The following is a 25,523-nucleotide window of genomic DNA, read 5'->3' on the forward strand; positions in this document are numbered from 1 at the left end:
ATTCCTGGTCATCTCTAATACTCACATAGCTTCCCATTGTGGCAAAAAGTCTTGCTGTTCTAAGAGCGGATAAGGTCAATGAGATGACTCTAAAATATTTTTTTTGTAATCCACGCTCGAAACGAAAAACCCCATTCACTAGAGAAACTTCCCTCAAGTGTTCCCTTACGTAACGATCAGTGTTCTTTACGGAAATGCCTTCTTGCCAACTGGTATGTGTGACTCTCTGATGATCCTCTCGATCGAAGATACATTCGAGCAATTCCAGAAATAAGCAACAAATCATCAGACTTCACATATTTCGATTTGTTCCTGATGAACATCCAAACCTCGAACCAAATCCCAAATAACGTAAATTTTTTTTACGAGACTGCTTCGTAAAAAGAGGTTTTTGCATACACAATTCGAAAAATTCTTGTGATTTTACATCTTATCAGATGCACATAAATGGAGCGTCATATTTCACACAAATTCAAATTCAAGAGCATGTAAAATTGTGTGATTTGAAAATCACATGGCTTTGAAACGAAAGGAATAAAAATCAAAAGATCGACATCAACAACGCGACTTGAACCGAAAAACATTAGATCACAAAGCAAACCAGTTAGTCGACTGAGCCACAGAAGCACATATCTTCTTGGCTGGTAAATCGTGCATATAAATTCATACAGTATCACTTACTAGCCGAGTGCAAACTACGCTCGGAGCCAGTGAATTTCTGTACTAATGGAATATTGTGTCATTTGAGAAGTTCAGTTGTTATGAATTGTATCGTTTGAAGAATTAGGGCATGTTCAGGAGTGTTCTAGTTCTAGATGCATAATTTGAGTCAGTTTTAAAATTTAAATCTTGAAATTATAACAAAATAAACTGGCAACCCCAGCAGCGTTTTATCTGTGTTTCAAATATAGAAAAAATAGAACGGCAGTGTATACCAGTTTCAAATTTGACAGTAGAACTGGTCGAAAAAATAAAACTAAAACGGATTGCTGGGGATACGTTTGTTTCAGTTTCATTTACATTATAGACCACCCATATGAATCTTGTAGCTGCTGAATTTGCTCTTATGTCACCTGTAAAATTCATAATTTACAATGAAAAAGATTCCCAGCTCATTCATATTCCATGGAAACTACTACAATATGGATATTTTTGGAACGGGTTTAAAGAGTACATTCCGGAAAATGATGTTTGAGGTATTTTGGAAATCCAAGATGGCAACTTCCGTTTTTTTATATTTCTTAAAAACCCTTCCAATATAGGTATTTTCGGAACGGGATTGATAAGTAGATGCACAGAAAGAAATAATGAAATTTATTCGAGATGTAAATCAATAGTAATATGGAATAGACATGAGTTGAATCGAAATTTTGATTGAAAACCTTCATCGATGCAAAAATAAATTGAATTGCATTGAATTTTCAATGAATATAACTGTATCTTTCAATTGACGCTTATTTTGCGATTAAATTGTATTGAAACGTACAGAATTGTAAAGTAATTTTATGTAAATTCACTGAATATTTTTATCTGTGTGCGGGAAAACGATGTTTGAGGTGGTTTCTAGATGCTCGATGGCGACTTTCGAATTATTTAGAATCCTTGAATGCTATTACATTATGGGTATTTTCGGATCTGATTTGGTAATAAGATGCCTGAATCAAGTCCAAAGATCCAATAGCTGTGACCGCTGGTTTCGGAGATATGATGATATAAGTGTCGTAACTGACAAATCGTATTGATTTTTTCTGTGCAATTTCCTCAGAGATGGCTAAGCCGATTTTAACAAGCTTAGGCTCGTTTCAAAGCTACTGTTGGTTCATTGATGAAAATCAAAGATCAAAAGGCTGTGACTTTTGGTTCCGGAGATCATCATGTATAAGTGACGCAACCAGGAATCAGAACAAATTGGCTCAAATGGCACGTTCCCCTTTTTTATTCCAATGTCTTAGAAAAGCATAAAACGTACAGGTCTAATAAAATCTCGAAAAACAAATTTTGGAAAAAAATCGACTTAAAAACTTTGAAAAAAAAATTGACATTTCCGAAATCGAAAATTTTTACTTCATGCGAAATGTCAGGAATGCCTGAAACGTCGAGATCTGGTGCAATCTAAAAAATTTTTTTTCAACAAAATCGTAAAAGTGTAAAGTGTCAATTCGGGATAACATCAGATCTCGACGTTCGTGCATTTCTAAGACAAAACAAGAAAACCGCGTAACTTGGGAAATCCGGGTGAAGAAAAAACCGCATAACTTCGGAAATCCAAGTAAAAAAATACTTGTGAAAAACCACATAAAAACTGCGTTGAAAAAGCCCTCAGTGTAGTGTTCAAAAGTTTATGCACCTCGAAAAAAGTCTCCATGTGAAATTTGAGCTAAATCGGAGATGTAGTGTCGTTCCGAATTTTTTAAAAAAAAAATCGACTTTCTGGGACTTGGAAAAGGTCGATTTTTTCACAAAAATTATGTTCAGGATGACACTAAATCTCGACGTTTCATGCAATTCTAAGACTTGCGGCATAAAAAAAATTGTTTTCGATTTCGGAAATTTTATGTGGTGATTTTGCAAGATCTATGAAAATTCCACTAAGTGGATCAAGAAGGGTTTTTTTAGATTCGCATCACGCTTCTTATACAAAAAGCCAACGCAAGCGCTTGGTTTGAGAAATGATGCCGAATATGTGACATAAACGCTGAAGCGTGCTTTAGTGAACTACCCGAAATAATCATACTATAATTAATTGGTGTCAACAACAGGGCTTGCAAATTGAAGCAACGAATATGAACAAAAGGGTTTCACCATCTGTGTTATTCGCACACATTCGTATGTCAGGTAGAATTCACAGCGCAACCCAAGCAAGGAGAGCTGCTTTGTTCGTTCATTAGTTCAAGAATATGCCCGCTTGCTGAGACCTATGCTTCATGAGGTTAGCATTTGATGAATGGTTCTCATATTGTAGATGCCTATGAGGAAACTAGATTCATAACTTTTAGTTCCGATGAATATTAATTTAAAGAACATTGCTTTTAGTGTTTCTAGGATATATACACAGTGTAAACTGTCAAGAAACAAATTGATCGTTTTGAAAATGGGCTCAAATGCAAAATTTCTGCTACAAAATGTTTAAAGTATGTTTGAAATGTGATCAAATTTGGTCTTGGAATGCGAACATTATGTTAAAAATGATTTCTGTAAACCTACACTTTAAAAATAAATTGTATACATTACCTATATGACTTTGCTTCGCGTCTTGTAGCACGCCGTGAAGCAAGGTCTTCTTTCTCGTACAATACTAACGAGAGCGAACCCTTCATTTCATTACATTGTCATGGATTGCTTAGTTCATGTGTTAACTGAGACTGAGAGTACAGACAATTTACTTGGCAAGGGAAATTGGTCTGCTCAGTAGCATATACTCTCACGCATCCAGTTTTTCTCTAATATAGGTCTCTCATTCAGCTATGTCAAGCAAAGTGTTCACAGCAGATGTTTTTGTTGCTTCGTTCGTTTGAGGATTCACAATACAAGCCCTGGTCAACAATGAGCCCCAATTAGTGTCTGAAATTATTTAATAAAAAAGGAACAACATATTTTCATGACTCTGTTTCGAAGAAAGAGAAAGGCATTATCACACCACTAGGTGGATTGAGAAGGGTTTTTATTCTAGGTAAAGATAACCAGTTCATCGATATTGTTTTAATATTGCACTATATGAATAATTTCGAAACAACCATAACAAGTAGGCGTCTAAAAAGCTTGTTCGAGTGCCTTGCATTATGATATCATATTGTTATATTGTATGATTTCAATATTTTATTGAAAGACTGAAAGTCGTAATCTAATATTTAAAAGCAACCCTTAACATAAATCTTTTGCTTCAAGTCAATGACCGTGTTCTTAAAATATTTTTATTTTCAGTGTTACACAAATCATATCAGTCTTTATAGTGTACGTGATAAAATCTAGATAAGTACTGTTACTCTCATAACGACATATTTGTTATCGCTTCTAGATTTTCAGCACCTATTCATCAAATTAGTTCCGAAAATACCCATATTGTTGAGGTTTTAAAAGGAATATCAATAAACCGGAAATCGCCATCTTGATGTTGAGAACTACTTCAAACATCGTTTTCCTACATCTACTAATCGAATCCGTTCCGAAAATATACATATAGGGATTTTTAAAGAATATCAACAAACCAAAAGTCGCCATCTTGGATTTTGAAACGATCCCAAACATCATTTTCTTGCAGCCACTTTTCACATCCGTTTCGAGAATGGTCATATGATTGGGGATTTCCACATTCATTACAAAAAAATTTTTTTTTCGAAGTTAATTCCAAATAACATAAACTTTTTTTACAAACAACCTCCATTTACGAACCCCCGTTTAGTTCGTAAATGGAGGTTTCGGTGTACACATTTTCAGTAGAGTGCCTATAACTAGAGTGACAACTAGAGTGTTCGTTTGGAATGACAACTTTGTTCCAAACGAGCAAACGACCAGTCAAATATAATGTAAAAGCAAATGACCGGTCAAATAAAATGTTTTAAACTATTACCAACATTACGAATGAGATTTCGTCACTCTGGTTTTAGTGAGGCAAACCATTTGTTTCCATGTACTTTCCTAAAATCGTTATAACTTGGCAACTGTTGATTGTTCAAAAACGGTGTCTACGAAAATGTTGCAGAAAATCAAGCGGGCAATCCCAACAAAATATACACCGAAAAATAGCTTAATGATTTTCTAAGAATTTGAAAATAGGTCGAAAAAATTAAATTTAAAAAATTATACTTCATCTTTATCTTCATTTTTGCAATATTTTTTATTTTAAACTTGTTATTGAAATCGTCAAATGTCTTTCCAAAAATGAATAAGATGCAACTATAACAATTTAAAGGTATGTGATAGATCAAGAGAAAAAAGATTGACTCTTTGCGATGTTTTTCCAATCGAGAGCCTTCTACATCTATAAACACGCTTATTTTAAAATATATTTCCGTTTACCTATAACTAGTTGAAACTGTGAATTGCATCAAATATCTGAGTTTTTTTAAATCATTTCGGCTACTTCTAGACGGAATGAAAAGAAAAACTTTGACCGCACCCCTTACCCATATCCGCCTAAATTAGAGACTGTTTTTGAGGTGCTTAAACTTTCGAGCACATGAATACTTTGTCACAGATAATCTTCAAATATCATTTAGAATTTCAAATAAATAAAGCAATAATTCCTCCATTCAGTTCTGTTATAGAGCTAGTTGACTAGAATACAGAAAATAATGTGAATCATGAAATTGTTTTGGAAAGTTCTCAAAGATCTGGCGTTACATTCCTTGTGTGGAATTCGGCCTTTCTGTTCCAACAGACTTCGCAACTGATTCGTAGCGTACATAATCATTGCATGGCTATTCAATACTACGATTCTATTGATACCAAGAATCCTTTCATGTCGAAACTCGAACGTACGACAACCGGGCTTGTAAGACCAGCGCCCTATGCATTGTACCGCCAACCCGGGCATAAGAAATGTTCTGCTGACATCGATACAACAATAGATCATTTGAGTCATTACACAATTCAAGCTAGGAATCTGCCAGTCCTTAAAGTTCGAACTAAATTCAATTTTCCTATCTTGGACGATAATCTTCAGCTGCTGACTATTTTACTTACTTATTAGGTTCCTCCCTAATAAAGATATGAGTGTGTCCCCCGCGAGGCCCCCAAAAGTAACAGCCAAAGCAAAGCTGGATTTATGAAATTCTCTGTCTTTGTGATTTGTATTCTTAGACTACCCAGTTTAATTATGTTTGAAGTAGTTGACAGCACAATGGCCCCTTCTTTCAGTAATCGTACCTTTCGATGACCTATCTATATTGTGATTTTTCAGTGCCGTTCAAACAAAAAAATTGCGAATTTTAAAAATCTACATATAAACCGAATCACACATAATTTAGAATGACACACACTCATCATAAAAGGAAGCCGCCACGTACTTCGTAAAGCATCCTTTTTCTTCAACACATTTCTCTCCGACAGATCATCACCTGGCTGGCGTATGGAAGGAAGTCAGTTGATACAATAAATTTCCAAAACAGCGACATACACACATCTCCGGGGCAGACAGAATGCATTCAACCCGATCACGTCACATCAGAGACGGTCATCTCCGGCAAACATGAAACAGTTTGGCCGATCTCGGACCCGGACTCCGGTACGGGATCGTGTAAGTAATTTAACAAAAGTCGAACTTTTGTGTCATATATCAACACGATGTTTCGGTGTAATGTCCACTTGATTTAATTAATACACCAGGTAAGGAGGTCGTGCGAGGAGGGTATTATCGCACCGTGTAATCCGATATTCGGACAGGAAAAGGCATGTTTTTACCCCTGGCGGTGCAAGGTTCGTTTTGATTCATTAGTTCATTGTGGGGCAGATCAGTTTCTTCTGATACCGCAGCGGTGAAATGGATTTTTAATGATAAGCGATAAATAATGATGTAAGAAACTGTCGGTCGGTCGGAGTTTCAATGTGACTCAGAATAACTGATTTTTCAACGTTTGACCCAATTTTTTTAACAAAAGTGGTAATCTCTGCAATTATGTTTGTCACTCGCATGACAGTGCTTTTTGATCCGAGGCCCGGAGGGCACAGTGCCATATACCATTCGAACAAAATCCATTGTGACCGAAACATTTCTGAAATCAAATGTCGAATTGAATAGCAACCCTACTTATGTGGTTCATTGATTTGACAAGTTTACTGATATGGGTAGTAGTGGTGCCATTTTCATCAGAATTCAAATCAACACAGAAATAATCGTAAGTTCGGGAATCGAAATAGAAACCATTCATGGAATCTTTTCTATGACTGCAGCGTATTTACTATTCCAATGCACTGGTGATCAAAAAAAATTATCTAAAGATCGTTTGCAAAAACTCACACAATATCGATTTAAATTTTTTTTAAGGGGGCTTCTAAATGTTAGGCCTATCGCGAGAAAAATCCATTGAGCTACCGGAATGGCCGTTTACTTTATAATAAAAATTTCTGCTAGTTACTGTTCAATTTTATTTCCAACTAGCCCAACCTGTTTCTCTTCTGTGAGAAACCCCTTTTCAATCGATCTGGTCCTAACTGAGCAAAGTAATATTCGCAGTGAACTCGAATTTTAAATGGAGTTATAAAGTAACTTTAATTAGTCCTACTATAACCACTTAAAATACTGATCTCACATTGAAAATAAAGTTAATCATGAATCTTCAGCTGCTCGTTCGTCCGCAGCAATATCATCGTTCTTGTGATCCTGTTATGAAATCCATAGTTTTACAACAGGATTTACATAAGTAAATTATACTCTAGTGCGAAATGGAAATTTATGTCAAAGGCATATGCATAGCTCAAACCATGTACGTATGTAACAGTTTTTTTAAATTTAATTTTATGATTGATGGGGGGTGTTAATTTTATGGTAATTTTATGATTTTTCGGGTGTATTTGATTTCTGTGTTTTGTAACGACGGTATGGCTAGTGTTTTTTTAAATTTGTATCGTAGTGAATTCAGTGATTATTGAGTCTTTTGGATTACATGAAAAACAAAATTAATTGTCTGTGTGGGGCTAAATCGGACACATAATTTTCGATGTGAAATTCTAAACGGATTCTTGAAACAAAACTAAATATTGATATCTATATTTCTATTCCTAGATGAAATCGACAATGGTCCTTATAGAGAAGAAAAAGCTGACACTTTCCCTGGCATTTTAAAATAAGCAGATAAAACTATAAAAGATTGCTACTCAAACTTCGATATCAATCTCAACCCCCTCAACCCTACTTCATCCAAAATAAAGGGATTATTGAAAATTCACAAACCTGGTAATGAAATGACGGAAATTATTTCTTCAGTTGGAGCACCCACCCAGAAAATTTCCAAGTGGCTGGTTAAAAATTTTTTTTCTAGCCCATGTAAAGTAGACATAGCTGAAAGTTTAGAAAAATATAAAAATAATTCAAACTTTTTATTAAACCATGACCAAGGAAACAAATTCCCTAGTTGTCATGGATGATCCCTGGACATTCGCACAACTTTGTGACAGATTGAATGCTGCTTTCACGATCCCAGTGCTTGCCTGTATCCTTACTCGATGAAGAAGGATGTACATTTATGGCGGCATGGGTGATGTCATAACAAAAAGAGGCAACAATACACAGATGGGAATATGGTTCTCACTCTGAATATGCCAAACTTGACAGACATTGTCCTTGCTAGAACAAATACTACGTTTTGATATATGGAAAAAAAGCAATCTCTTAATCAAATCTTATGTCTTTTGCAGTAATTTGGTTATAGGATGACCGATTCATGTCCTATTCGCTACCTTTGAATGCCGCAAACGTCGTTGACAACATCGGCACACCTAGTAATTTGGTTGCATGTTAATTAAAGCTCTCTCTAAGATTGCGTTGCAGAATGCTTGGTACTTTCTCTGACATTCGTTACTTTTACAGTTCCATACTAATGATCCACTCATTCACCAATCATCATTTATACTTAACTATGCGGATTCAAGAAAAAAACATTTATTTACAGTTTCAAGATGGTTGATTGTGTGCATCATTTCAATCTTGCTTATACATTTTCTGAAATATTCACTCCTATTCTGTAGGTCGATCGATTTGAAATATTCCGATCGTATGTGCAATTTTCATTCTGCATTCCGTTCGAGTTGGATATGAACTCTAATATCATTCGTTCGAGTTGTTCAATTTGCGAACATTACTCGATCGACTTGCGTACGTATTACTTACGCTCGATTTAGAATCGTTCTTATTTGTTTATACAAGTGTGACTATTTCGTTTACTAAGAAATTAATAATATAAATAATATAGAACTTGTAAGTATTGTTGACAGCTTCGATGGTTAGTATTCGAAATTTCAAGTGTTCCCGAACGAGAGTCGATCGAATCATACAAGTCGAACGGAATAAAGAATGCAAAATTCGAACTCGAACGAATATGTCGATTCGTTCGTATCACAAATCCGTCGGATTGCAGAATCGGGGTGATTATCATGGACAACATCGACGAAATTAGAAACAATTTTAGCAGATCAGGAAAGTTAGTATTAGTAGACCAAATATTTCGATGTGTCTTCTAGATAATTAAACTGGTAGCTGGGTAAAGCACGTTTCCTGCCTAAGTGTCAAATTTTCTGACAAACTAGTAATAGAAGATACTCGTATCTTTCGTTGCAAATTGATTACCGTAACAGAATCTGTCACTTGGATTACAAACGATAGAATCATTTTGATGATTTCTACAACGTTACTAGTGTTCATTTGGGTACCATAGCCTACACAGAAAAAATAATGAAATTTACACATCATCATACATCAATTGAATCAAAAATTTGATTGAAAACCATCATTGATATAAAAGTGAATTAGAATGCCTCGATTTTTCAATGAATTATACAACATATCTTAATTTACGCTTGGTTTTGCTTTTAGAGTAAATTGAAAAATAAAAATCTGAGGAGTAACTTTATATTCATTTTCCTGCTCCAAATATGTGCATGAAAATAGATGTAAATATTTTTATCTGTGTAGTTCGTCCGGTATGGAAAGTGGGGAGCCTTGTAACCCACATCCTTGGCCAGAACCTAGTAATGGATGTTTGTTTCAATTTAAAAAGTGTCCGGTTTAGCCCCGGTCTCCTTAAGCTCTTTTTAGTGTATATTTTTTGCTTTAACTTCTTTTCGAACACCATTTTGTTAGTTTTGGAGTTGCAATGATTTGAAGAAAGTGTATACTAAAATACATACGGACTTTTTTTAAATCAGTCTTGAGTCGAATCGGTCTCTCCATCCGTGCTTAACGAATACTTTGCTACACTGAAAACGTATGCAAAGCTGTATCCAAATTGGAGTATTCGAAATTTGATGCCTTTTTATCCATTTCTGCAATTGCTCTCAATACACCCGACCCTCCATTTACGTAATAATCAGGGGTTCGTAAATCGAATCATGACGTAAAAAAGTTTACGTTATTTGGAATTTCAATGTAAGAAAAAAATTATCTTATCTATATGCATTATTGGATATGTATAATATATGCATGAAAAGCTTGCTTCAGTGTTTATGTCACATACTCGGAATCATTTCTCGATCCAAGCGTTTGATATTTGCGTTGCCCATTTGTATGAGGTATGATGCTATTATAAAAATAAACCCTTCTTAATCCACTTAGTGGAATTTTTATAGACCTTGAAAAATTACCATAGGGGGGAGTACGGTTTTTGCAATTAACACGGTTTCTGATGAGAGTTTAAAAAGAACTGTCATTTTTTTTTCGAGAAAAATTAAAAAAAAGGGAACAGGTTGTCTGTAAGAAAACGATTATGAGAGTTAATTTAAAGTTTGAAAGTTAACTAAAATCATTCATTCAACAATTCACGGAAGTATTGACTGTCGTTCCATAACATGATTAATCAGTCTTCAGATCTTGAACCCCTGTCGTAAATTACACGACAACGTCTTGTCCGCTCAGTTGTGGTGTACGATGTCAGCATCGTCATTGATATCATCGAGAATTTCGTAGCGTTGAAGAAATAGTCGGGTTTACTAATCTCTTCAACTCTTTATCATATCGAGCAGTACAGTATTTTATACCCATTTGAATGATATAACTCTAATAGGGGGGGGGGGGCCCATTTGAATGATATAACTCAAATACTGTGTACTGTTTTTTACCCTCAAATCTACTGTATTTTAATTTGTACTGTATTTCTACACTGAAATGTAGTGTATTTTTCACACAAAAATTTAATACAGAATTTTAAATCTTCAACGCATCGAATTTCGATCTGTGGCAGTACAGTAACAATACGTAGCGAATGTGAATGAGAACACAACAACAACACACACAAAATGTTTCATTAATAACTCTTATTCAGAGCGCGAGAATCAAGAGAAACTTTGACGATTAAAAAAAAGAAAAATGTCTCAACCAAAAAGAAAATATACTCTAAAACAAAATCATTATCAAAAATACGATGGTTTTTTGCGGTTTTCATTACATAGTTGTATTCGCATGTCATTTTTTCGATCTGTTTTCCTCGTAAGATGCTGATCAAATTTATTTGCTTTTGTTTTTAATTCACTATTTTTAGAAAAAAGCGTACTGTAAAATGTACTGTATTTCCTTGATTTTTACGCCAAATGTACTGTTTTTCGTAAAAAGAATATACGAGCATTACACAAAGTAATATCTTTTCTAATTTGATTTATATTCATCTCTATGAATTTTTCCCCTTTAATTCTGTCTCTGCGTACATAGATCTTCATCCAATACCCATGTCTTCCCACTCAGTTTAGTTGAAAATGACTGTTAAGATCGTTAGTGTTTACTACACATCGCACCTTCGGAATTGAAAAGAACTGATTCTCAAGCTTGATTTGTAGTGAAAGTGTTTATTGGTGGTATTACTAGCACTTCTTTAGTCGAACATTCTAATTTGAAAGTATTATCGGTTTTTCGAAAACTGAATGCATTATACAGAAGGCATGAGCCATTTAGATTCATTTGCTTGTCGTACAACGCGTTTTCTAAATGTTCTAATTTTAATTTATCATTTAATGTGTTTGATCAAGTATGACTGGACCCTTCTCGTAACCTCTGGCTGTTTTTTAGATTTCTGTTTTTATTGTGAAACAACAGTCACAGTTATGTGCACCTTGTATAAATTTGGGAGTATAAGCTTTTTACCCCTTCAAATTATCAAAAGTTACATTTTATCCAAAACAAAACAAACAAATAATGAAATCTACGGTTTTTGGAATTATTACGTCAAATTTTCCACGCGGTTTTTATTTGCACGGTTTCCGCAATTAACACGGTTTTCTTTTACACGGATTTTTCTAACACGGTACGTAGCCCCGTGTAAAAAGAGACCTTAGTGTAAATGAAATTTCCGAAATAGAAAAAAAAAAATTGATGCCAAACGTCTTAGCGTTGCATGAAACGTCGAGATTTAGTATCATCTCGAAAAAAATTTTGTTTGAAAACAATCGATTTTCTGAGACTGGGAAAATTTCGCGATAACACTAAATCTCGACGTTTCATGCAATTGTAAGGCTTTTGGCATCAAACAAAATTTCGATTTCGGAAATAATATGTACTCCCCCCTATGGTGATTTTTCAAGATCAAAAAGTTTCAAACCTTAACCGCCAGGCAGCATTCCTTACCCATGTCCGATTCAGCTCAAATTTAGCATGAGGACTTTTTACGAGGTGCTTATATACATAAGAGCGGTAAAAAACAACGTGTTTTGTCGGTTACGTCACTGATACGATCATATCTTTGGAACCAGAAGTGAAATCATTTGATCTTTTAACTTGATCAATGGCCTAGCAGAAGCTTTTAAACGAGCCAAAGCATGTTGAAATCGGTTTAGCCATCTCTCAGCGGTAAAAAATTCATTGAAAGGTGCACGCACATACATTTTCTGATCTCGTCGAGCTGAGTCGAATGGTATATAACATTATGGATCTCCGAGGCTACATTCGAAAGTCGGTAATTCTAATACCTTTCTATATAGAAAGGCAAAAACTAAAGGTATGGATATTTTCGATCCGGTTTGATGAGTAGATGTCGGAAAACGATGTTTGAGGTTACTATGAAATCCAAAATTGCTATAAGTTTTGTAGATATTGCTCGAATTGCTTTCATAATATCCATATTTTCGGAACGGTTTTCATGACTAGGCGCTTACAATTTCGAAACAGTAGTACAATATCTGCACCTGGATTTGGTGAAAAATACAAAAATACCAAAGTTACACAAAGGGTGAGAGCAAATTGTCAAAGCTCGTGACATTTTTCAAATTTGAACATTTAACACCGCCCTAAATGAAGCGAAATTATGAACATAAAAAACTGGAGCAGATAATTATGCCATCTTGGAATTCAGAACCACCTCAAACGTCGTTTTCATACATTTACTAATCAATTCTGTTCCAAAAAGACCCATATTGTAAGGGGTTTCAAGGAATATCAGTAAACAGGAAGCCGTTATCTTGAAATTCAGAAACCACCCCAAACATCGTTTTCTGACACCGTATCTTTAAACCCGTTCCGAAAATAGCCATATTGTAGTGATTTATAAGGAATATAAACGAGCCGGACATTATTTTCATTGAATGCAAAAACCTCGTTTTAATAGGTAGGTTCGTTAAAAAGTTTACGTTATTTGCGATTTGGTTCGTAAAAAGAGTTACGTAAAAAGAGGTGACATAAAAAAAGTGCTGGTAAACGAAGGTTTGGGTGTACCTTGTAAACGAAGCAGTTATTTAGCTATCTCGTTAAATGGTAACAGTTTCGTAAAAAAGTCGATCCAAATTTAGTATTTGGCATAAAAACCTTTCTAAATCTGCCAACGAAACTGACAATGAAAAAATCTGGCATCACTGCATTCACAAGCGATTATGCTTCAAATTTTTGAAAGATTTTTAGGTATAACAGCATCATGATCACTTCCCGTGAGAGAATTTCGGTCCATCCAATATTTTAGCCATCAGCAATAACAGTCAATTTCCACGAAAATAAACGCTCTCAGCATGGTGCACGTTCACGCAGCCATGGATTGAAGAGAGAGAGAGAGAGAGAGAGAAATAAAACGTTAAATTGAATCGTAATCCCGGAACAAAAACATAAAAAACTGCGATCTCGATCGAAGTTTGCATGAACAATCGGTCGGCCCGAGTCCCGATCTGACCCCGAGAAGCTGCTGCGCTACCGCACTGTGCAGCCGTCGGTGTGAATTTGCTGAAAAATAATTTCATTAATTATCTCCAATCATAATCGAACCGAGCCGCGAATCCGTGGGTCTTGCGCGATGCTTGATGGGAACTCCCATCACACATTGCTTCATCGGGCCAAGCGTGCGTGCGAGAGAGAGAGAGTGCCGTAAGATTGTTGTTGCTGTTGCTCATGCCTTTGATCGATGATTTCGATATCATAATTTATCAACGTGCGATCAAGCGGTTTTGTTGTTTTTTTTCTCCTCCTCTCTCTGTCTTTCTCGGCGGTTTTAGTTGTCCGTTCGTATGGTTCCGTGATGTTGTGGGATGAACATTAATACGCACGATATTGAATAGCGATGTCCCGCTAGGGCAAATATTTCCCGTGTTTTGGTTTTTTGAGTTTAGGCGAACACCCGCCGGGAGCGTTAACAACGAGGTTGTTTCCAAATCTTTTTGTGAAACTGTTTGGGATTAAGCATTAATCACCCTTTAATGGGTTGATGTTGCTTCACATATGGGTTGATTTTATGGGCCGCTTAGACACGAAGAGGGCACAGATTGAACCAAACCGTTGCTTTGTTTACTTCACTCGCCCCAGACGCATTTCGTGGGCAACTGCCGTTCTACATTCAAGTTCTCAAAACAATACTTACTCCAGATATTCGGTGACGAAATGCCGCGAGCAGTTGGACCATGACCACGGGTGTGTGTTTTGATCCAGCATTCGCGACATGATGTTCTGCTTGGCACTGCTTTCCCCTCGGAACGGACCGCACCGGACGTCGTCGTCGTGGGGCATGCTGAGTCTGAAATGGGATACAACGAAATGTAAAACCGTAAGTCAAAGTCAAAATCGATATCACGTGTGGGTAGAAAATCACAACCCCAAAAAAAAAACGGACTGACACAGCACTGACAGAACCCTGTCAAACGGAACGTGGTTTCGGTGTAGGTCCCGCACAAATTTCTATCAAACCGTTGCGATAAAATTATCATCGAAATTAAGTAACCCCCCAGCGGTCGCTGGAAATGGCAAAACGATCATCATGTCAAATTATCGACGGTAATCGATACATGCAACGATGATGACAAACGCGGGCCCCACCGAGCGGAGCGAGTTTTGCGGATCGCCGACTGGCAGATCTTGGCATGCAATTATCATCATTCATCTGTTTGCAGGCGCCGCCACCGGCACCACCGGGGCAGAGAGTGGAGACTCCTCCTCGCACCGTATTTGACGCGGAGATGTTGACGGGCGGACGCGTTGTTGCGTTGCAGGCCGCCGTCGCCACCAGAGGAAAAAGTAAACCTATCCATTTGGTTGTACATTTTCTCGGTGATGCCGATGCTGATGCAGGTCAAACCTTTCAAATCTGCCAAACCAATTGGTCGGGAAGCATCAGCCGGAGAATGCGGCGATATGTTCGCTTTTTTTCTTTGATTTGGTATACGATTTCAGTCGAAGGGTTTCATGTTCGCAAATTCATCTTAAGCAAACTAACGGTTATAGTTCACTCGAACATTTCTCTGCTGTTGGATAACCCGACACACCTGGTTAGTCCAAAATTGGATCGCCGGATGCAGAATGGTAAAACAATGCCGGGACCGATTCCGAAATAGGAAACTGGGAAGTGGAACATTTGTGTTGCATCCAATTGTCGAGCTAATAATGATTTCTAATTGTAGACATATGGCAAGATTAGAGTACTTTGGAGTTGTTCTGTGTTAAGCTATTCGATCTACTTCTGCACAAATAGAGTATTGATTGATGGCCTTTTGTGAAATATTCATATTGGAATAATGTCATCATAATGATGAATTTGTGCGTCCATAGTTGATTTCCGAAATGGGCGATTTCATATGAAATTGAAGGCCTATGTTGATCAAAATGATGATCATGATCAAAATGGACAATTTGTATGATAAATTTACTATTTTAATTCTAGCGTTACTTTTGGGAAAAGCCTAAGCAAAAATTTCTCGAATTTTTTTTAAGAAGCTATATCTCATGATTTGCTACACCGAAACTACCTTTTACGAACTAAACGGAAGTTCATGATTCAAGTTGATTTTCACAAACTTAGATTCAAATGAAAGCTCTTTAAGTCCCATACAAAATTTCTGAAAACTATTAGGATCCAACTTCCGGTTCCGAAGTTATGGGTTTAAAATGCGCAAAAAAAAGAAAATATATGTTTTAACTTTTCTCATAGATGGCGAAACCGATTTTCACAAACTTAGATTCAAATTAAAGGTCCTGTGGTCCCATACGGAATTCCTAAATTTAATCCGGATCCGACTTCCGGATCTGGAAATAAAGGGTAAAGTGTATTAAAAATTATATACCATCACTGAAAAAAACGTGTTTAATCCACCTAGTAGTGGGATGATACCTTTTTTTATCAATCGGCATGTGTTTTTTGCATGAATATTCTTCGATGTTTAAGTTTTCATGACATTATTTTAATGACCGTCGTTTTAAGCGACAATTTGAGATTTTAATCACTCATTACTCTGTAATGTCGAAACTGCAAATCGGATCGAATTTGAATCTAGAAGTGTGATAATCGATTAAACATGCCATGATATGTAAGTTCCACTTTAGAGTTTACGGTAATTTAAGGTACTTCCAGAGACGGTATTCAGGAACCAGCATAACCAGAACCGATTCGTATGGCCATATGACGAATAAATTACAACAGTTTTGAGTCCAACTTTGAAGCTTTCTGAGATTGTCATCTTCTATATCGGTTTGAATTTCAAAAATTCATCATCATGTAATTCGAGAACCGGAAGTCATAATTGGATAAAATTAATTAATTTTGTATATAAGTTTATTTTATTTTTGAATTTCTGTATCTGAAATTTGATAAGGCTTTTTCATTTCATTTGAATCTTAGATCGGTTCAGCCATCTACGAGAAGAATGAGTTACACAATTTTGGTTTCGTTTCACATATCATCCTGTAGTTCCGGAACCAGAGGTCGGAACCAAACATAATTCAGGAACATTGTTTGGGAGCATACGACTTTTCGTATGAATATGAGTTTATAGAAAAGAAATTTTCCGAGAAAATTGAGTGAAATTATTTGTCACACACGAATTTGCTGATCTCGACGAACTGATTCGAATGATATATGGATGTTGTGTTCTTCCAGCATTTATTGCTGTAAGTAGTTTAAAACAATATAATTAAAAAAAATTCGGCCATCATCTTGTTTATATATGTCATATTCGAACGATTATGTTGCCAAAAACGAGCCGTGCTAAAATCGGTCCGAGGCTAAATGTCATGAAAAAGGATGCTGTATACAGTCTTTTTGGTACTTAGAAACAATTGTATGTAACAGTATAAAAAATCGTGTTTTACGTTGCTCCCAAGCATTGCTTTGTCATACAGCGCTCAAAATTCCTACTGCTGGAATAGCAGAAAAAGTCGCTTACACAAAAATTTCGATATCTCCGTTAAAATTGGACGGATTTTAACAATCTATGGCTTGTTGGATAGGTATTACCGTTCGGAATCTAAGTCTGAAACATATTCTGTTTTCAAGGTCAATTGTGACAGTTACTGTCAAAAAACTGAAAATTTTGACATAAAACTACGTATAAATTAAAAAAGTAAACATCCGATCTCAAAACCATTCAATAGCGTTTTGGGTGACGGGGAGACCTTTCATTTGCGACTAGTTTGATCAAAATCGGTCCAGCCATCTCTGAGATCTCGACCACTTAGTTGACAACACACATACAGACACACACACATATACACACACACACGGACATTTGCTCAGTTCGTCGAGCTGAATCGATTGGTATATGTCATTCGGCCCTCCGGGCTTCGGAAAATTTTTCTAAAGTTTGAGCGAATTCTATACCTATTTTTTATATATATAAAAAAAGGTAAAAAACGTAAAACATTTTCTAAATCGACCTCAAATCATCTTCAATTGATAGTTTTTGTTAGTAGACGGCCAAATAAACCGATTTCGGTTATTTTCTCAAGAATCGAAGGAAATTATTCGGAAGATTACCACAGTATTACATATGATAGTATGATTGATATGAGAACGGTATCATTCTCGGTAGCCGGCTACCCAGATTCTCGGATTCTATTCATATAATAGTGAACCCACTTCGTTTTGTTAAGAATAACCTACGCAAGCATAGTATTGCTTCATTCTGTATGGTATACTAGTTCATGCACAAGCAATCCCTTGGTTTCTTTCGAAAATCGAAGAGATAAATTTTGAATAGAATACCACAATATTATACATGAGAAAGGCATCATTACACCACTAGGTGGATTAAAACAGGTGTTTTTTTCAATATACTGCCGTAATACTGGCAAGACATCAATAGATTATCATCAATTGAACAACAACGTCCATGTGGTTTGATTTGATATTCTATACCTGTTCCCAGTGCAGCATCTCTTTCCAACAACCATCTGTCATTGGTGACAGTGCTCCCAGTTGTCCACACAAAGTATTTAGAGAGTTAAGCAGGCTCTGTATTACTTGCGGCTTGAATCGTTTCGATCCAATGTATTTGTCAAAAACTATAACTTATGTAGGTTAAAGGTTTTGCTAATTATTTTCTGCGCTTTTTTATAAAGTTATACTCATTAGCAATTCGAAATTTACAGATTACAATGTGACGGTTTATTCTTGTTCCGATTATCGATCTGTTTACATTGAGATCGATCAAAATCGAACGGAAATGTGAAATACAAAAAACGCGATACATGCCAGCTCACTTCTTGCTAATTTACACATCGCACTGCAACACGATCCAGCAATAAAATCCCTATCAGACAGTAATAATCCGGTAGCAGCAATTTAGCTCTTGGACTACATCATTTCTCATCGCCGTTTAATTTGTATGCCGAACAAGGCGCTCCAAGTAATTAGCAACAATGATTGCGATTTGCTCATCTGCTTCCCGTCGATTAATTGAGTAAGCAGCAAGTGGCGCTTCTCGATTGACGTCTGTATCAATGAATGGTTCGACCGCATCGTTATCGGCCAATTCATAGTCGGCAACGCGACTGAGGCAGTTTCTTCGCGGCCCATCAGCTGCGGTGGGGAGAAGGGGAGAAGGGGTGAGATGGCGAAGGGACAAACAATTAGCCGGGAGGCGTCGGACGTTGATTGTTATTTATTGGAGCATGGTTGATCGCGCACAGAACAATGGAGCTATCGAGGGTCTGTAGTTGTCTGTAGACTGTCTGGGACGTTTTGGCCAGAAGGTGGATCAATCGAACATAACATGACAGTAGGCGATGTGACGTGTCACAACTGCGAATGGATATTAAATTTATGGCAACCACGTTTCGCTCGTTGCGTTAGAAAGCTTGCGGGTGGATTGCTGCGATCGTTGCCAAGAGAAGTGAGATAACGTCAATAATTTTTAAGTACTTAGTATTATCCGTGGCCATGGGCGTGGTGTCAGTTGCTGTGTTGAATTATATGGGAAGTAGTTTAGCACACTATAATTTTCACGCTCTCCGACAAGTATGAATCATGTACGGCGGACGGAAGCCGTTCTGCGCAGTTTAAGTTTCGTTTCTCGAAATGATCGTTTTATGGCTGTCTATTACATGTTATGTGATCTAAAGGGAGTTTATTGGCCAGATAGGTTATGACAAGGCTACCATCAATTTTATTACTCTATTTTAATTACATAAGTAAAATGATCAAAGCTTGATTGTACTTCGTCGAAAATTGAATAAATTTAATAGAATAAAACGTTAAAATTTTCAAAATCTTCACAATACAAAACTCATAGCTTTGCAAATTCATACAATTCTGGAAAATCGCGCAATAAAAAAAATCCGCATGAGAAATTACTTCGGTTACGTACCGCATAAATGAATTCTACTTTCGGAAGTTCACACACAAAAACCGTATTGCATCGAAACTCAAATGAAAATACTTATAAAAAATGTAAGACGAACTAAATAGGACTTCAGTATAATTAATTTTGCAATATCGAATGGGCTATAACTTACAAACTAATTTACATCCTCTCATTCTACTACAGACTGTCCCAGAAAGTATGGACGCAAACAAAAACCGCTGCCATTTCGCAATGGTTCAGAATCGGTCAATTTTTATGGCTGCGTCCTTTTGTTTACACTCTTCTCTAACCACTCGTGCAGTTGTTTATTCGTTCATTTGTTTGTTTCGAAATGCGTGGACTTTCAGCAGAACAACGTCGAAAAATTGTGTGCAAATGGTGCACAGAACGCGGACTGTCACTGAGAAAGATAACAAAAATGGAAGGAGTCGGTGAAAAAGCCGTGCGAAATGCAATCAGGAAGTTCGGTGAGGATAACACCTTTGAGGATAAACCGAAAACGGGTCGAAGAACAGGTCCTGCTAACCCTCAGTTGGATAAACGTATACTGAAGGCGTTCGAGCAAAAGAAGGAGGTTTCAGTTTGGGATGTGGTCAAAAAAGTGGGCAAATGTTCTTCGTGCTAAAGAACGTTTGAATTTTCGAGCCTATAAGAAGCAGAAACAACCAAAATGTAGTCCGATCAGGCCAAGGGTTCGAAAGCTGTACAATACGATTCTTGCTGGAAATTTGAGCTGCATAATCATGGACGACGAAACTTACGTGCAACTCGATTACAAATCCTTGCCTTCGTGTTAAATCAGTCCGAGACATCGATTGAAGTCGAAAAAATTGGTAAGAAAGCTATGGTCTGACAAGCAATTTGTAGCGGCGATAAGATTTCGAAACCCTTCATCGCCACTGCTTCAATGAACATCGAAATATACGTCAAGGAATGTTTACAAAAACGACTTCTACCCATGATTGGAAGCCACAAGGATCCTGTTGTCTTCTGGCCAGATCTTGCTTCTTGCCACTACTCGAAATCAACGGTAGAATGGTATACTACCAAAAATGCCAAAAGACATGAATCCACCAAATTGCCCACAACTTCGACCAATTGAGGAATTTTAATCATTAACGAAGGCACATCTTAGGAAACATGTCTCGGCAGCCGAAACCATTCAACAGTTCGAAAAAGATTGGAAAAAAGTGTCAAAACTTGTCGCCAAGAAGTCTGTAAGGAATTTAATGAGGAACGTTCGCGAGAAGATGCGCCAGCTAGTCTACAATGGCTAAGTAGTAAATGTTGAGAATAATATTCTGTTGTTGTAGTCTAATATTATCAGTATATCGAATAAAATTTGAATATCTAACACTTGTGAATTGTTTACAGCGAAATCAAAGTGAGTCCATACTTTCTGGGACAGTCTTTATTAATAACTCCGAAAGGCTAGCTGAGCTTCAATCTCAAACAAGATTCATGACAGTATATTTTAACCATATGTCACAGGAACCCTTCAAGATATATTCCTATCCGTAACAGCCTCCTAAATGTCCCTGACTCAACTTTATTTTTCGACACATCCATGCAGTGCGAAGTGCGTGGAATCCCAGAACACCTACGCTTGATGGAAATCCCCTCTTCACAGATAGTCTGAGTGTCGTTTGGTTCAAATAATGTTCTTAAGCAGATTTAATAATAAATAACGAAATACCTAATATGATATTTAAAAAATAAGAGGAGTATTATATTAGGATAAGAATTCTATGTAAAAGTGATGCTACGGCGAAGAAAAACTTATGTAAATTGCCTTAAGAAATAAACGTATCTATGGAAAAAAACTTCTCGCTGTGTTAGTGTCTTTTCCGTGCTACATGAGTTATTACACAAATTCAAAAAGAGAAGGAGTTACTCAGCTCAGCTCAGAGAACTTGTATGCACACCGATAGGAGAGATTTCAGTGGCTTATGCTTATGGCAGTTGAAAACAAATTGCTGTCTCAGTTGGAACGTCGAAGCGATTTTATTAATGAGGTTATTGACAAACTTTCTCGACGTGCAGAGCGTTGAATTCTTCTATTGTATCGATGATACGAAATAAGTTTAATGAAAAAATCCTCATCCGTAAGTATATCGTTATTTAGTGGTACACTGAGGTCTCTTTTTACTCGGGGGATACGCACTTCGAAAATCCGCTTAAAAAAACTCAAAACTAAAGAAAAAAAATGTTGATGCCCAATATCTTAGAAATGCATTAAACGTCCAGATCTGGTGTAATCTCAAAAAAAATTTGTGAGCATCGCCTTTTGGGGTTAGAAATTTGAGACTGCGTAACTAAGGAAAAAAACCGCAATATGGAAGAAAATTTTTGTTTGATGCCGAATGTCTTAGAAATGCATGAAACGTCGAGATCTGGTGTAATCTGTACATATTTTTTGTGTCAAAACGTTGACCTAAAAAAAATCTCAACTAATAAATTCTTTCCTTTCATGAAACTTCTTTATCATTTTATTAAGTCCATCGGAGTTCCAATTTAAATTTTATTTTATGTTAGACTGTTTTCTCTTCCATGAGTTCAACCAATAGCCAGCTATTTTATATTAAACAAAAGTGATGAACTGACAAACAAACTTGAAATAGTTATAAGATCATGTACAAAATGAATGTATTTTATTTAATGTAATTTATAATAGCAAATCGCTAACTAACTAACTAACGAATACCAACATACTAATATGATATTCAAAATGTATTAGGTTTAAAGTACTATGTATTGTGGATGCCACGGCGAAGAAAAATTTATGTTTATTGCCTATGAAATAAACGTATTTATGAAAAAAAAAAAAAGTATGCCAGGTGTTTTTTGTGACAAAGTCTTTATGTACTGGAAGTTTCATAAAAATCTGAGAGGGTGCTACGAACATTTGTTAGAGCTAGCGCGAAATTCGTCATTATAAGAAATTACGGACATCGACGAAATATTTGGTGAACATGTTTGTGGACTATAAAAAAACAGTTATGACACTTCAGAAATTTTTAATTATGTTTTAATAAATGCAGTTTTATTTTTTCAATTACATTTAAAATAATTTAATTTGAACAAATAATTAAAAAATGAAAACAAGTTTCGGCTTATACTGGCCGATTCTTTAGGAGCGACTTAGCACGTCTTAGTGGTTCAAGTTGAACTGTTTAAATTTGCACTAAGCAGTTCAATTTGAGCTGCTCTGCCCTGACGAGTGTAAGACGAAACGTAAAGATAGTGAAATTGGTTATGTGCCCTAGCACAAAATAAGGTTAATCCCTAAAAAAGTAAACTTTATTTGAATTCTATTCTTCACAGAAAATGTAAATAGACACAATTTTTTCTAGGAATGTATAAATTGAGATCAATTCAAACAGTAATGTAAGGAAGCTTTTAAATAAATATATTTGATTTTTTTTACCTCGATTTTTTTCAAAACTAACAAATTTATACTGTTCTGAATTGTTTAACAGTGAACTTTTGGCAATACTTACACATGACCCAGCTCGTGTGCGATCGTGAATGCCGCCGACAGTCCGTTGTCCTGTACGATCGCACAGGAAGACCGCTTGCACATCGTGCCCAGCTCGGCCAGTCCGAGTGTGTCGCACTTCATCTGGTGCCGACAGATTTGCTCTCGTGTCAGCAGAAATGCGGTGTCGTGATGGAAGTTGGATGCCTGCTTGATCCGGCAGAACGCCTGCAGCATCTCGGAAGCGGACACGCCTAGAAAAGTTGTTTGGAACCAGGTTAGTTAGTCATCAATATTTTTTTTCGTCCGAGCCAATTATGAATGAATGAATCGAAACATTCTTTCGGTTTGATTTATTGCATAGTTTCAAATAAAATTCAAACGAATTTATGTCGGTTTGTCACACGCATGTCTCGCCGTATGATTTATGGCACATAGAATGGTTCGGGTCTTCTATCCTATTTCTATTCCACGCATGTCCCCTATTTTCTCGCGGCTATAAATTCACGCAGTAACACCACCCCACCAGCAGAAAAAAAACCCGCGGCTTTTCCACCGCCGTCGTCGTCGTAGTCATCGGTTATTGTTTTGTTGTTGAAGTATTATTAAGTCCCTGTGTTCGGACATGACAGCCGGTCTCTCTCTCTCTTTCTTTGGTTGAGGACTCGGAACAAGCACCGAGCGCAAGATGTCAACAGTTTTGATTTGTAATGCATGCAAGGTTTGGGAAGGGGACGAGGAGGAGGAGACGTGGAAACGGTCTGACCGAAACGCTTTACAATCGTGAGGCTGAACACGTTCCAACAGACCAATTTTCTCGATGACGATAAAAAAAAATGCGTTTCAAGAAAACCAGAGTGAGGGTGGACGTGGTTCGCAGCTGTAATAATTGCATTTTACTACTTCAGTCTAGACCGGCTGTAATAAGTCAATTAATTTTGACTAGTAGCTAGACAAATTAGTCGCATGCGGTCCGGCTGGTTTTGTCGAGCAAACACAACTGGAGATATGATTCAACTTTCAGAACGCGCGATCTCACACATGGTGTTCAACGTCATGTTCCCGTCAATGTATCAAATTCTTAACAGTAGTAAAATGTTATACCAGAAAATCAGAATCAAAAAATAATCTAAATTTAACATTGCACAGTTCTACCATTAGACGGAATAATTCATAGATTTTTATTCCCATTGGATACTGCTTGGCTCCCCTCGCCTCGGTTGACCGTGGAATTGAATTAGGAATTTTCATTCGCTTCCCCGGCCGTTGTTACAGTAATAAAAATGAAAAGCTAACAGATCAGTCAACAATATTTTCCACATCCAGCATACGTTATTCCGTGGTACTGAGGCCGGTAATGGCAGGCCGGACATGTTGTATCTATATCTAAATATGGCAGCCTCCACAGCCGCCTTCGTCTTGTGACAGCGGCAGCAACGATTTAGATAAATCAGCCACGCTTTAACTCATTGCCGTTATTACCAACAGCAAACGCTAATCGTTCAGCAGGCCGCATGCGAAACCCCGCGCAGCCGTCGGTAGCGGCGGAATAGATCTAGATGGAATTTGCCTGGCCGGAGCGCAGGACTTAATGCTAGTTAAGATAGTAATCTTTTTTACGGTAGTCGAAAAGCAATAAAATTTCAATTATTACAAATGGATTGCGAGATTGGCTGGTGAATGATGGAATGAAAATTGGTACGGATCAATTTTTTTTTCTGCAGTGGAAAATGAAACGAGTAGTTATAGGTAAATTTAGGTCAACACAGGCTCTTTTATAATTTAGAATTGTCAGCTTCGAATGGGTGAAAGACTTTTGAAGTAATTCTGAGATTCCATTTCTTTTGTTGATAAACCTCTTGTACATAACATGAAATATTCAAACAAAGCCACCGAAGAACACGTCAGGTTGGCTGCCAAATGATGCCAAATTATAGTCGAAACCAGTAAAATTCATCCTAATCCAACATTAAGTCATCATAAATGAAATTTCTCGTCATTTGACAAATTAAGTCTTTACAGATTGCATCGTAAGAAGTGTTAGGTAACCTGAAATTCAAAATTTTGCCTTTCTCATATAGATAGGCTATGCAATCACTGTGAAAACCGACTTTTGAACGGAGGCCTAGAAGGCCGAGTGTCATATACAACTCGACTCAGTTCGTCGAGATCTCAAAGTATCTGTGTGTGTATGTATGTATGTGACAAATCATGGACGCTGAGGACTCTTTTTACGCGGGGGGTACGTACCGCAAAACGCAAAAAGAAACCGTGTAACTTCGGAAATCCGTGTAAAAAAACCTCAGAGCTAAAGAATTTTTTTTTGATGTCAAATATCTCAGAAATCCATGAAACGTCTAGGTTT

General features: G+C 36.7%; 1 protein-coding gene across 2 annotated transcripts in view; it reads right to left on the minus strand.

Annotated features, from left to right (window-relative positions):
• LOC131429877 (A disintegrin and metalloproteinase with thrombospondin motifs 9) overlaps window positions 1-25,523 on the minus strand; it is a 589,623-nt gene that overhangs the window by 44,684 nt on the left and 519,416 nt on the right. For both annotated transcript variants that reach the window (XM_058594313.1, XM_058594312.1), the window contains exons 9-10: window positions 23,181-23,412; window positions 14,472-14,624 (exon numbers count right to left, since the gene is read on the minus strand). In XM_058594313.1, the coding sequence (XP_058450296.1) occupies window positions 14,472-14,624; window positions 23,181-23,412 (385 nt within the window). The remainder of the gene's footprint in view (window positions 1-14,471; window positions 14,625-23,180; window positions 23,413-25,523) is intronic.

Source organism: Malaya genurostris, chromosome 2 (genome assembly GCF_030247185.1).
Source record: "Malaya genurostris strain Urasoe2022 chromosome 2, Malgen_1.1, whole genome shotgun sequence".
NCBI classification, from domain to species: Eukaryota; Metazoa; Arthropoda; class Insecta; order Diptera; family Culicidae; genus Malaya; species Malaya genurostris.